Consider the following 13426-nt stretch of genomic DNA (forward strand, 5'->3'; position numbering starts at 1 on the left):
TCAGTTCATATTTAATTAATTATACATTTTTTGTAAATTATTTTGTAAAGAAATGTCTCATTGAGCGGTTTGCACTTTGTGTCACTTCTGGTTGCAAAAAGCCAGGATGGGGACGGTCAAAGTGAAGAAATCGAGGCTTCAAAACAGTCGTCCACCAACTACCGTGATGGCGTCCACTTCACGGTACAGATATTCATGTTTTTTTGGCAAATTCTCTACGATTAGGATATGTCAAGCTTTAATGGTCCAGAGACAAGCTTACCTTCTATTATCGGGGCCTTTAAGCAAACACTACAACAAAATGCTTCCATGAATAATTAAGGACATGCATCACTTATTACAACTTATTTTATGAAAATCACATCTTGTATCTGAACAAAAACCAGAATGTACTTCTGTTCAAACTGCATCTCCCATAAAGAGTTTCAGCTTTTGCTTTTCTCTCTCACCGCCTCTTTGGAATAAATGAACTGGCACAGACAGACCCATGAAATAGGTTTCATAATCTTTGAAAGAAAGGACAAAAAAAAAAGCTTCTTCCGCACGGATCAACGGGGAAATAATGTCTGAACGAACTTCGGAGTAACGGCAGTCTCTTCAGGAGTCTTTCAGCAGGAATCCTGAATACTTTTCAAAGAAAACAAACTTAAATCGTTTCAATTGCTGTTTCAAATCAGGCGTTCTGTGATTTTGAAGCGTCTTATCACATTTGCGTGGTGATCAACATGACTGCCAAAACTGCTAGAGGTGATGCAACTCAGGAGTAACCTCATCATCTTGTGTGTGTCTGTATGTGTGTGTGTGTGTCCTGCTGTCAGCTTAAGGGCTAGTAGACAGCACCCTCTGCTGGCAGCATCACATATCACACACACATTTATTTTTCTGCTTAATAAATACAGTAACACACAATACATTCTGGTCATTTTAGTTTTTTTTAACAGGTTTATTGACATGTGTATAGCGATTGTCTGTGCACCGGACGATTACAGAAGAATATGATATAAAATAATACAAAATGGCTGTACATGACACGGATGTATTTTTAAAAAAAGGAATGCATTGTCAACTGTGAGGTTTTACGCTGTATACGTGTCAGCTACTCGCTCACCTGGAGGAAGATGAGTTCATTAGTTGAGGAGGTTGAGGTTTTGCCATCTGAAGTGAAGCTCGGTGGAAACACAAAATAAAACAAAGAAAGTTAGAGAAAAATGCTAATGACGTAACTAGTGGTTTAAAACAACCTAAAATACTGTGTCTGAAGAATTCACCAACACTAAAATCTAAAAACAAGGAAGAAAATTGCATATGGACACCTATAACCCGGAAGGAGGGTGGTAAACGAAGAATAAAATAAAAAGGAAAATGAGCTAAAATAAATATACCAGCTTATAAACTAGAAGCCGGTGAGTGGTGCTGCAGCGGTTCTTCCATCCACATGCCAATGGCGTCACATTAACTTGTTGTATATGTCGTCTTCCAAAAAGCAGGAGTCGCTGGCTTTGGCGTGCAGCTGATCCGAGATGTTTCCATCGCCTGTGTGTGTGTGTGTGTGTGTGTGTGTGTGTGTGTGTGTGTGTGACCCGTATGTGACCTGGACCTGTGGCGACCTTCCCCTCCAGTATGTGTCCTGCACGGTTTGGCATTTCCATGAAATGATGACTCTCACACCTAGTTTTTGGGGTTGTTTTTTTTTTTTTTTTGTTGTTGTGAAAACTTCTCCCGGCTCCCCGCCGTTGTCTCTCTTAGCTACGGATCTTAAAATCACTAATCCTGAGCTACAGTAATGATCCAGGGAGTTTAAATCTTGTATTTAGACGTCTGAAAAAAATGATTTAAAACAGCAGCTCGGCCTTCAAATCACTTTAAAATGTTCCGTCGGTCTAAATACAAAATGGAAACGTGGACTCCTTTGTGCGGTGAATTGGTTTTGGTGGAAAACATTAGCATAGTAGTACAAAGTGGGAAGTCTCATTCACAAACGTCACGCATCTATCAAGTATGAGGATTTTTTTTTGTGTGTTTTCGGCTCGCTATTTTTTTTTTTTAACCTTTTTTCTTTTAGAGAAGTCTTCCAAAAATAAACAAAAAATAAATGCTGCAGTTTTTTTTAACCAACCGAGGGCTCGGGAAGACATCTTGGACGAACGCTCTCGGCACGAACAGGTCGGCGATCAACCGTGCAAAAAGTTTCCGAGTACGTGTAGTGTACATACTGTATGTGTACGTTCAGCACATGCAAGCTAGACACAATTCCCATGTAAGTGAGTGTGTGTGTGTGTTTGTTTTTTTTAAATCAATTATACATCTTCCACACTTGAGGCTATTATTGAAAATTATCTGACTTTTTCGACACCAAAGCAACAACCATAATATTCAGTTACAAAAATAGTATCACAATATAGACCATTCAATATGAGCACCAGGGAAGGCTAAATATAGCCCGAGTATTTGGCTACATTCATTGTCTGGGCAATGTTTTTTTACGGTAGCGGGTGTGTTAAGTGTGTGTTTGTCAGACACAGTGTTGGCAATGTTTTCTCACTCACAAGCTCTCCTAAGCTCTACCACACGAGAATACTTTTCTGGAAACATACAGAACTTGCTCACACTGAGTAACAATAGTTAAACTAAAACCAATTATCAGTTAGAAAAATAGTTGTTTTTTTAAACACTGAACATCGAAAAGAATTCCTCCCCGCCCCTCCCAGAATAAATCCCGCCCCCATTTCCTAACAAAATAGTTTTTCTTTGAAACGACAACGAAAAAAAGAAAAGAAAAAAGGTTATCTTTTGAGGTTATGCAAGGTCAAACCTTTTGGAAACACTCCACCAAACGAATACGGACCCTGTTTAGCATAATTCGGCAACCAGAAGTGTGTTCAAAATAACAGTAGCGATGCAATGTGTCCGTTTATTTTGTTTTACGACGGCGCAAAACGCGCTCGTTTCTGCGTATTCGAATAAATGTCGGGTGTTTTCATCACTGATTCAGTTGCTCATCTTTAAAATTCTAATGCTTTGGTTACATCACACACACGCACACAAACACACACGCACACACATACACACAACACCACATTTTGGGAATAAAATAAACCGTGATATTGAACACGCCTCTGGTTGAGCCCTTAACCTGGAGACCGACCCCGCCCGCCCGGCTAAACGCAGCACGACATCGAGCTTATGTACGAGGCTGCTATTATTGCTGTAGAGAGTTATGAAGTGGGGTTTCCTTTCACCCGGTTTTCCTCCCCGGCCCGTTGCTCATCCTCCTCCGTCTGCTTGGTAATCGGCACAAGATGTAGCCCGAAAGAGGCAAAACCGTTTTGCGTGTAGTGTAGAGGCCGTCAAGAGAGTCTGCAGGTTTTCATTCCAACCGTATGCGACACAACGTCTCATGCTTCTATGTAAAGAAATAGAGATTCACCTCGTAAACCTGCCGGCTGTGTCAGCCGACGGAGAGGAGGAGGTCCAGGGTGCGACTCTACAGAGAGACGAGGTGTGAGAGGTGAAGACCGGACGGGTTATCCTGTTTGATGAGTGGGCAGCGTTTCACGGCGGCTACAACGACTGACGTTTTGAGAAATTAAGGAGCGGTATCAGGCCGAGAAGTGCAAGAGGCGGCTGTTCACGCCGAGTTAAGGACACACTGGGGGCGCTGCAGGCGAGCGAGGCGCTGCAGGTGAACTGAGTAAAGAAAGGGGCCTTTTTCCTTTTTCTTTTTGTGCAAAAAAGTTACTCGTCATTTACAGACATGGCTTTCTGAGACACACAAACGATCCGTGTTAAGATCGGTTTTGTCGTTGGACGATGGAGCGAAAGTAATCGTATTTTTTAAAATAAAAATATTGAAAAAAGGGGGTTTTCGAGCAGCATCGGTGGAGCTCCTGCGTATGAGTTGTGGTACTTGTGAGGGCCCTCTCTCGTTGAAGGTCACGAGTGAAATCAGCTGAGTTGTTGGAATGAAAAACAGCAGACGGCATTGATTATTCTCCAGATCTTCTTACCGATCAACAAGCACGGAGAGAGAGAGAGAGAGAGAGAGAGGCGAGAGAGAGAGAGAGAGAGAGGGAGAGAGAGAGAGCGAGAGAGAGAGGGAGAGAGAGAGAGAGAGAGAGAGAGAGAGAGAGGGGGATGAATGAGGGCGAGGATTCAGGTTTGGGGCTCCATTCGGTCACGACGCGGGACAGCGTTTTAGTCAAACGCACTCGCTAGAACGTTTAAAAAAACAACTCCTAATCAATGAGCTATCTGAGTGAAGCTTTGGGCGTCGTGCCGTTGCTGCAGTAGCCGATTGCTGAAGGGGTGGGCGGGGCTAGTCGATGGGGCCCTGGAAGATGAGGCGCGTCCAGCCGGGGGTGCTGAGGGCGGCGGAGCAGAAGGGGCAGACGGGTCTGAAGGCGTGCGTCCCGTGGGGCAGCGGGGTCTCGGCCCAGTACCTGGCTGTCCTCTCTGAGCAGACGTGGCCGCACGGCACGAAGGCGTGGGTGGGCGCCCCGGCGTCCACGTACACGGCCGGCTCGCAGCCCAGCCACAGGGGCACGTAGGGGCCCACGCTGCGGCACAGGGGACACTCCCGGCGGGTCGTGGAGCCCTCGCCGTCCCGCGGCTCCGCCACTCCCTCGGACCGCTGGCCCCAGTCGTGGCGTCCGTGGACGTGGCCGCACGTGAGGTAGACCCAGGGCTGGCGCTCCTCAAGGCTGGAGGCGACGGAGTCAGTGTTTCAGTTTATGTTTTTATTAAACTGTGAACATTTCGAGGCAGAAAACTATGGTAGCCTGTTTCCGGCACTTTTTTTAAAATCTCATAATTATGACTTAATTTTCTCATAATTATGACTTTTCATCTCATCATTTGGATTTTATATCTCACAATTATGACTTTTTATCTCATAGTTATGACTTGTATCTCCGAATTGTGACTTTATTATGTCATAATTTCGACTTTATATCTCATAATTATGACTTTTTATCTCGGAGTTATGACTTTATAGCTCATAATTTTGACTTTATATCTCTGAATTATGCCTTTTACCTCTGAATTTGGACTTTTATCTCATAATTTCGACTTTATTATCTCATAATTATGACTTTTTATCTCAATTTTTATTTTATATCTCATAATTATGACTTTATATCTCATAATTATAACTTTTCATCTTTTTATCCCATAATGTCGACTTCATTATCTCATAATTATCACTTTTCATGTCATAATTATACATTTTTATCTTATAATTATGACTTTATCTCATAATTTCGACTTTATATTTCCTAATTTTGACTTTTTATCTCATAATTATGACTTTTCTATCTTTTTATCTCATAATTTCGACTTCATTATCTCATAATTATGACTTCTATGGAAACAGGCTTCCATAGAAAAACCAACATGACCATCTTGATAGAAAAGTATTTTTGAAACATACTCCCACCTGTGGCTGCGTGGCAGGCTGGGGAAGGCCAGCGTGCTGAGGCCGACGGGGCACTGCGGCCGCGACGCGTTGAGCTCCTGGCGCAGCGCCTCCAGGTGGCGCAGAGTGGGGGCGCGCATGAGCCCCTCGCCCGTGCGCCACAACAAGGTGGCGCCGCACAGGTCCACCAGCGAGCCGTCGCGCAGCGCGCTGCTCTCACCCTCCGCCTGAAGAGAAAGGTTCACTTATCGAACCCCACAAACAACTTTACTGCAAGGCCTTGAATGGGACGGCAACGTGGTGACTCACCAGTTTGCCCCGGGTGGGTCCGGAGCGCGTCTCGCGCAGGGCGTACACATCCCCGCAGACGGAGATCTCCCTCCACAGACCCTGCTTGGGGTCCTCTGGGAACCCCTCAGGGTGCATCACCAGCACGCCGTTGGTGGTCAGGCCGTCCATGTGCCCGTCCGGGTTTTTCCATTTGGTTGCTTTCTCCTGCGGCGGCCGAGACGCAAAAGTTCATGAATGTTTTTACGAATCACAACCCCCCCCCCCCAAAAAAATACGCTAATCTGTGCCAGTCCACTCACCCCTAAGAAGATGTTTTTGGAGGAGTCGAAGCCGGCGGCGTAGATGCGCGCCGTGTACGGCGGGCTGCGTTCACACACCACCCTGCAGGCAAAACGCGAGATGGTGCTCGGAGCGATGGAGGGGTCCTCGCCCTCCTTCCCCCCTCCGGAGGTGTCGGTCACCACGAAGTCAATGGGACTCTCTGTGGAGCGTCCGATCTGCCGGGTACAGCACAGAGAGGCGGTTCACTGCGGTTCATTGACATTCCTGGATACGTTTCAGCAAAACAAATGTCTTTTACAATGAGATTAGTGCTTTTTTCCTCCCTGTGATTGTGTTTTTTATCACCGTGGGTAAAAGATGCGTCATCACTCGCAGGAAATTAAATAAATACGCGATGCTATTATAAGATCAGAACTTTGCCGTGTATAAAAATAGACTTCCTTGGAGATTTTCACACACAAGTCTTCGCTCCTTGTCTTCAACGGTCGCGAGAGAACCGAAAATAATCGACCTACTGTAGAAATTCCTTTGTTGGCGTTACATAACGGCGTATTTTTGGGAGAAGCTGCGCACGTGAGCGCAAAATCTGGGATTATTTTGTCTTGTAAAAATGACCCCCGGCGCTCTCGATTCTCCTCGGGTGGTTACCTGGAACATGTCTGTGCTGTTGTCGTGGCAGTACTCCACCACCACCGTCTGGTTGCGAGACAGAGTGAAGGAGATGCTGTGCTGCCCCCTGCTGTGGACGGCCTGGAACAACAACGGCAGAATAGCACAGGTGACGCACTCTTCTCGACAAGTTTTTTGATTTTTTTTTTTGACGGAACAGACATCAGAGTGAATGCTAATCAATCATTATCATCCATCCGCATGTTGGCAGACACACACACACACACGTACATGTAGGATAAAATAATCTTCGGAAATTGCAGGATTACAGCAGCAGACATGTAAAGTGCACACAAGAGACACACAGTAAAATAAAATTTAAAACAAGTAATATAAATAAACAGTAGAACAGTAATAAAAAACTACATGACAGCTCATACATGGCGTCATGCTTAGTCATTCTTCCTCTAGCTCATTATTAAAGGACAACAGGGAGTCACAGGAAGGAAACCAGATAGACGCACACACACAGATAAAGCAGGAAACGCACACGCGTACCTTGCTGTCCTGCGGCGTGTTGAGGATGTGCACGGCGCTGGGTTTGACCCCGTTGGCCTTGGCCCTTCGGTACAGAGCGAAGCGGCTCTTTCTGCGCCCGCGGTCTCCGCTCGGAAGAGAGCCATTGTACCTGCAGAAGCAAAAGAAAAGAGGAAAATGTGAGCGCAATAGAGGAGAAGACGAGCGCGTTGAGAGAGCCGAATGGTGGCAACTCGTGCCGCTGGTGAGCGACCACTTGATCTCACTCAGCTTGTACTTGATGTTCACACTCGCTGAAGCGCAGCTCACTCCTCGTCTAATCTCTTCTTTCTTTCTTTTTTTTTTACAGTAAAAAGCATTTTCAACAGGATAGATTCACTCAAACGACACCAAAAAAGGTTTAGCATTCATTAAAAGAAACGGACATGAGAGTTCAGATTATTCTCATGAGGGCAGTAGAAACTACACTAAAGAGTTTTATGATTCAATATCAAACCCTTTACGTCCCATTTCATGTTTGAATGGAAATTAACGAGGTTTGATGTTAAAACTGGCTAAAATACGGACTATTTATTTATCAGTTTGAGTTCACACAGGAGGTAGTTTGCTGGTTTCAGCAGAGCATGAACCTTATTAAAACATATTTAGAGGATAACCGGCGGGCAGGAAGACTTTGAGGAACAACAGCGCCTTCCTTAATGGCCTTCAGACTTGATCGGATCAGAGGGATCTGTTCTGCTCGGTCTCACAGGGGCGGAAGAAACCACCAGTGTTCAGTGTTTAGGACCACAAAAAAGCGTTGATCATAATAAAAATTGATTCCTTTGTTAATGCATAAAATGGAAATGCCAATATGCTGCTCATCAGAGCTCTTCAAATGCATAACAAGTCCTTGGATTTCTTTATTTTACATTATTACAAATGAATTTTTTTTGCTATTAGTGTGTGATGCTGGTCAGACTACCGCAATAGTTTTATGACATCACTTGACAAACACTAACAATAAAATTGACTTAATTAATCGTTCGCTGCAGCCCTACTATAAACAAAACAGCAACTAAATTATTCATCTGAACGAGAGCTAAAGCAATTTGTAAATTAATCGATCAGCAGAACATTAATTGCCAACAATTCTTCAGTAATGTGTTATGCAACATACACAAACTAAATGATTGCTTGCCTTTTGTGACGGTAAACTGAATATCTTTGTGTTATGGACTGCTATTCAGACAAAAAAAAAATACACTTTTTATTTGTGACTAATTGCACAAACAACCTGCAGATAAATCAATAATGAATGAAATAAGTTGTAGGTCTATTCTGAACACGAATAAAAGTTGGAATGAGTTGGAGCTCCACATACCAGACAAAACTTGGAAAAAAGTTACTTTTACAAATAAAATACCGGATGAACGACAGTTTAAATTGTATTCTCAAATATATAAATGTTTTCTGGTGGTTATATTTGTGTGCGTCCGTGTGTGTAAGGGAAGTTTGTTGACATTATGCATTTTTAATGAGCTCCACTTCCATGAATCACACTAGCAAAAAACATTTTTTCCGTGGGGAGCAACCCTGAGGCCAGATCAGATCAGCAGTCAGCAGCATGTTGGTAATAGGATCGAGTGCGTTAGCTTGAAAAAAAAACAACCTTCAAACAGGCAAGATTTCCTTGCGATAATCACAGAAGAGCTACTTGCTCCCTCCATGAGCCGGCCCCACAGTTTAAAACTGGATCCCGAAGGTCTGGGGTCAGGAAAGGAAGGAAAAACATGAGGACGGGCTTCTGAGGGGCCTGGTTTTAAAAAAAGGCAGAAGCTATGAAATGGGACCACGGATAAGAGGGCACTGGAGAGAAAATCCGCTTATCGGAGGAGGAAAAAAGGTGGCCAGCGCTTTGACGGAAACAGAGACAGAGAATAAGTCTGAAATAATAATAAGCCTCGTCATGAACAGCGAAGACGGGGAAATGAAAGCTAAATGAAGGGCAGGGTGGCGGGGGATGAGAGGGTCGAGGGTAAAATGCCAAGGGGACGAGCAGCTCCACGAGATCTGCCAGGGCGGTTCTGGATCCTGCATCACGCATGTGCGCACATCATAAAGCACAATATGAAATATTCACTCTTTCTGCCCCTCGACACAGAGTTTATTTTCGTTGAGGGCAAGCCACCGAGGAGGCCCGCCTCTGTGAAAAAGTCAGCACTCAGCAAAACGCTGGGAGGCTTGCAGGGAAGGGACCGGGCGAGAGACGAGGGGGAATGCGACAGAGACAACGTTAAAGGGTTACGGGTGAGAAAAGAAGGTGTGCCAGGTGTGGGGTGATAAATGCGGAGCATGGGAGGGTGTTTGCATCGCGCCGGGCTGCTGGACGAGGCCAGCGCTGTACAGGCTAACTAAGGTAATGAGCGATGGCAGGCAGCCACTGCAAAGATCACACGGCCTGCAGTGAAGCAGGCATCGACCACACGGGGCATGTGATCATCAAGCCTGACAGATGCAAAGTCAAACCACACTCGCACAAAACAGGTCAGGGAGAGAGAAAAAAAATGCATGTGTGACAGGTAGTCGAAAGAACAGCCGGTTCTGAGTGCGGGTGTCTGACAAGCGAACTGGTCAATGTGTCAAACTGGTCAAAAATGAGTTTCCCATGACACTTAAGCCTCGTTTAAAAACCACAGACATGATGCCTATCGCAGCCGGCAAGCTCGTGGCCGTCACACAAGACAACGCCAAACCTCAACATTCGCTAGTTTTCAAAAAGAGCTCATACGAATGCTTGTTTTCAAACCTCTCAATGAGGCGCTTTAGCCCGTCGTGGCACCAGCCGCGGAGACCAAAAACCTCATAATGGGGCATTAAACGGCCAATTTCTCACTCCGGTCGGGGAGGATGTAAAAGGGCCGCTCTGTTCAAACGGTCAGATGATGGCGAGGACGACTAATCAGTATTCTGATGCAGGCAGGCCTACAGCCTCCTCACTCCATGTTCAGCCGGAGGGGAAGAGATAGGCCATTAGGTCAGTTATCTTTGGCATACACAGGAAGCTCTGTGGGGGCAAGAGGGAGGCCTGTGTAAGCCTGGATATGGCTGACTGTGTGCATGTGCATGTGTGTGTGTGTGTGTGTTGTGGCATTTCTGCTCCCTGCAGACCCTGCACAGTGTGATGCTGCACAGGGGTGGAAATGCTGTGGAAGCTGGTGGCTGTCATCAGCACATCCTGCCCACTGTAGGGGGGCTTTTCTCCGCCTCCTTCTTTTCCTTGGTCATCTGGCAGCGACGTTTATTTATTCATTAGTAACATATATATATATATATATATATATATATATATATATATATATATATATATATATATATATATATTTATACTTTATAAATAGACACATATGAGCAGGACTCGTGCATTTTTCAGACAGTGATATCATCGCCAGCCCTACTTTTAGCAACCCCAGGATCCAGCATAGTATGACATCATTGGGCTTTTCAGCCTGAACAATCCACCGCTGCTTACCCCCACTACAACCATTGATGAAAAGGCAGCTACATCCGTAGTTGCCTGTGCTATTGCCAACCCCAGATACACATACATATACTAGTATTGTGTTGCACCTTTAACACTCAAACGCACCACGCTTGATGTGGAAACAATACGGCGGCGTAGCCTCAGAGGATAATGCAGCCATTTGTGACACAAAGTTAGTTTGTAACACAACCACACAGTCACAGACGGGTGGTGTGCGGCGGTATTGTGCAATATAAAGGCGAAAAATAGGTGTTACTATGATGGATTTACTCTCCGAAATACGATAAGGAGGGGATATTTAATAAGAGCAGTGGATTAAACGTGAACTCACACGTCATCTGTTGGTTTATTGTGTCGCTACAGATGAAACGTTCATTTTTGCCGTCCGACACAATTTGTACTATTGGGTTTTTTTTTTGTTTGTTTAAAGAGACTTACCCCAAAATGACCAATTCTCCGTATTTTACCGGGTCTTTAACGGGCACATCATCGTCTCCGTCTCTTTTCGGTGAATTCATCAGACTGGAGAAGCTCCAGGAGAAGAAAAAACGCGTCCGGCGGCAATAGTGGCGAGAATAAAACAAGGCTAACACACGCGAAACTGACGGGAAGTGATTTGGGTTGTAGTCTACCAAAGTTTGGGCACAGTTGGGCAAAGTTTTTCCAGACTTCTCGCTGTTTGTTTTATTGTTTTAATCCCGTGAAGGCGCATCTTTTCGTGGCTTTAATGCCAGAGAGTGTAGCTAGTTGGTATCGCCACATATCTGTTCACTAGCATTGGATACAACAACGGCTAACGGCAGGGAGTGGGCCGTACCATGTTTAGTAGGGGTGGTCGGTCAAAAATGGATCTTTAAAAAAAAAGAAATGGCGAAATTATCTATGTAAAAGGAGAAATGTTTAAAAGTCAGAGAATATCGTAAACGTGACTGGGATAATACAAATTATTCATAATAACATTTACAACATTTCACTTAAGCGCGGACCCTCCCACGGAACAAGAAATGGACGCGGCCCTGACGAAAAATCAGGCTCCCACTGATAGAATAAAATGAGGCATTTCGAAATCCAGAGGAAGTGCCCACCTACGTCCCCTGGCATGCACAGGATGTATTGGCACATTTAAAGTTAAATGGCAGGCCGTTCGGTGGTATGCGTGGGAATCATAAAGCTCTGAACGCGAGGGTCATTATGGAGTCTGACGTAATTAGATGCTTTGGGTGGGTGGGCGGGTGTAGCAAGCAAGGATGTGGGTCACCACTGCGCCCCAGACGAGATCCCTTCTTTTCTCCCTGCCTGCATTTCATGTGGGAGTGGGGAGACAGATATAGGCCGGCTGGATCCCACACTTCCTTCTCTCTGTCTGTCTCTTCCTCTCTCTCCCTCTTTTTCTCACACACTCTCTCTCTCTCTCTCTCTCTCTCTCTCTCTCTCTCTCTCTCTCTCTCTCTCTCTCTCTCTCTCTCACACACACACACTCACACACACACACTCACACACACACACACACACACACACACACACACACACACACAGAGGAGTGTAATATCTGTGTACTTATACTCATAGTACTGTGGCCACATGAGGGCAGTGCACCTCAGTTGCAAAGTACAACTTTCTCGCTTATGAAATTGGTCAACTGTAACTATTTTGGCTCACGTGTATGTCTAAACATCAGCTCTACCTGTTTACTGAACCATTAACGGCCACTGTTTTTATGTATTTTTTGGGGTAGCGCTTTGACCTGTAAATTTTTAGAGTACTATGAATGAATGGGATGGAGGCCTGTACAGATACAGCAGGCCCTGTCACATAGAAGAAACATTTTTTCCTCCCAGCAAACCTGGTTTGCTGTTCATTGTTATTTGATGAGATGGAAAGCAAAGCCTTCGCCGCAGGTCCTTTTGGACCGAACACAGAGCTGGGGTGTCAGTAACAGAATCTGTTCAGTCGGCCAACGTCAACTGGAACAGCAAGTAGCCTACCTTGTGATCTTGGCGGGGTGGAGTAACATGTAGTGGCTTGCATGCAGGGTGAAGCACAGAGGCGCCGCGCGGTGCTCTACAATGACTCTCCAGCGCGGGGGTGACGTTGGCCCTTTGATATCCGGTATGTCGGTGTCATTTATACATTTGCCTGTGCAAATCCTAAGGGCGTTATCCGAGTGATTTGATATCAGATTCAAAATGGAAATGACCAGAGCTTTCCCTCAAACACATTCCTGCAGCTACAGAGAGACTGATAATGACACTGGAAAAGGGGGGGGAGGGGGGGTTGATGACTCATGAATGATCTTCTGCATATAAACCAAACAACCACACCCTTGATCTACGAATGACAGCCCACTGAGTAACTTATCAACCGACTGGAGTGCTGACTCACCTCATGAGGGTATAGTACTGTGTGGATCAGACGTTTAACCTCTCACATACTTTTCATCTTAAATACAAAGTAGAAACTGGATGGACCAGATGTGTGTGCATGTTTGAGTGAGTTTCTTTCCCACTCTGGGATTAGGGTCACACCCTTCTTTCTCTCTCCCTTCCCATGTTCTTTGTCTCTTTCTTTCTGCCTGTCCATGTTTGGCTGATTTCAAGCATTAAAGTACATATTTGGCCTCCATCATGCAGGAGGAATCTTCAATGCTCCCCTTAATTTGTGTGGATTATTTACTCAGTCAAACCAGGAATTTACAGTGTAAAAAAATGCTCTGAATGAATCAAATTCCACCTCAAGAATTTAAAAAGAGAATAGCTTTTCACAAAGGTCAT

General features: G+C 45.0%; 1 protein-coding gene across 2 annotated transcripts; it reads right to left on the minus strand.

The window, feature by feature from the left end:
- Positions 1 to 2278: 2278 nt before the first annotated feature.
- Positions 2279 to 11424, minus strand: LOC137785691 (E3 ubiquitin-protein ligase pellino homolog 2). 2 transcript variants are annotated; one of them, XM_068577138.1, is made up of 7 exons: positions 11094 to 11424; positions 7154 to 7283; positions 6635 to 6736; positions 6004 to 6201; positions 5723 to 5908; positions 5435 to 5640; positions 2279 to 4700 (listed from the first exon to the last, which is right to left on the minus strand). In XM_068577138.1, exons 1-7 carry the CDS (start codon positions 11171 to 11173, stop codon positions 4316 to 4318), a joined length of 1287 nt encoding a protein of 428 aa, XP_068433239.1. In that variant the 5' UTR covers positions 11174 to 11424; the 3' UTR covers positions 2279 to 4315. The 2 variants fall into 2 exon arrangements, with proteins under 2 accessions (XP_068433239.1, XP_068433238.1); XM_068577137.1 differs by having other exon boundaries at positions 5429 to 5640.
- Between the last annotated feature and the right edge of the window lie 2002 nt (positions 11425 to 13426).

This window comes from Clinocottus analis, unplaced genomic scaffold (genome assembly GCF_023055335.1).
Source record: "Clinocottus analis isolate CAN_PGR_092001 unplaced genomic scaffold, fCliAna1.0.p SCAF_15, whole genome shotgun sequence".
NCBI lineage: Eukaryota > Metazoa > Chordata > Actinopteri > Perciformes > Cottidae > Clinocottus > Clinocottus analis.

Excerpts from the sequence above, each read along its gene's own strand:
- LOC137785691 (XM_068577137.1), bottom strand. The coding sequence starts at position 11,173 with ATGAATTCACCGAAAAGAGACGGAGACGATGATGTGCCCGTTAAAGAC. Across the intron at positions 5,641-5,722 it reads GACCCACCCGGGGCAAACTG|GCGGAGGGTGAGAGCAGCGC; the intron begins GTGAGTCACCAC and ends CTTTCTCTTCAG. Across the intron at positions 4,701-5,428 it reads CCACGCAGCCACAGGTGGGA|CCTTGAGGAGCGCCAGCCCT; the intron begins GTATGTTTCAAA and ends CGTCGCCTCCAG.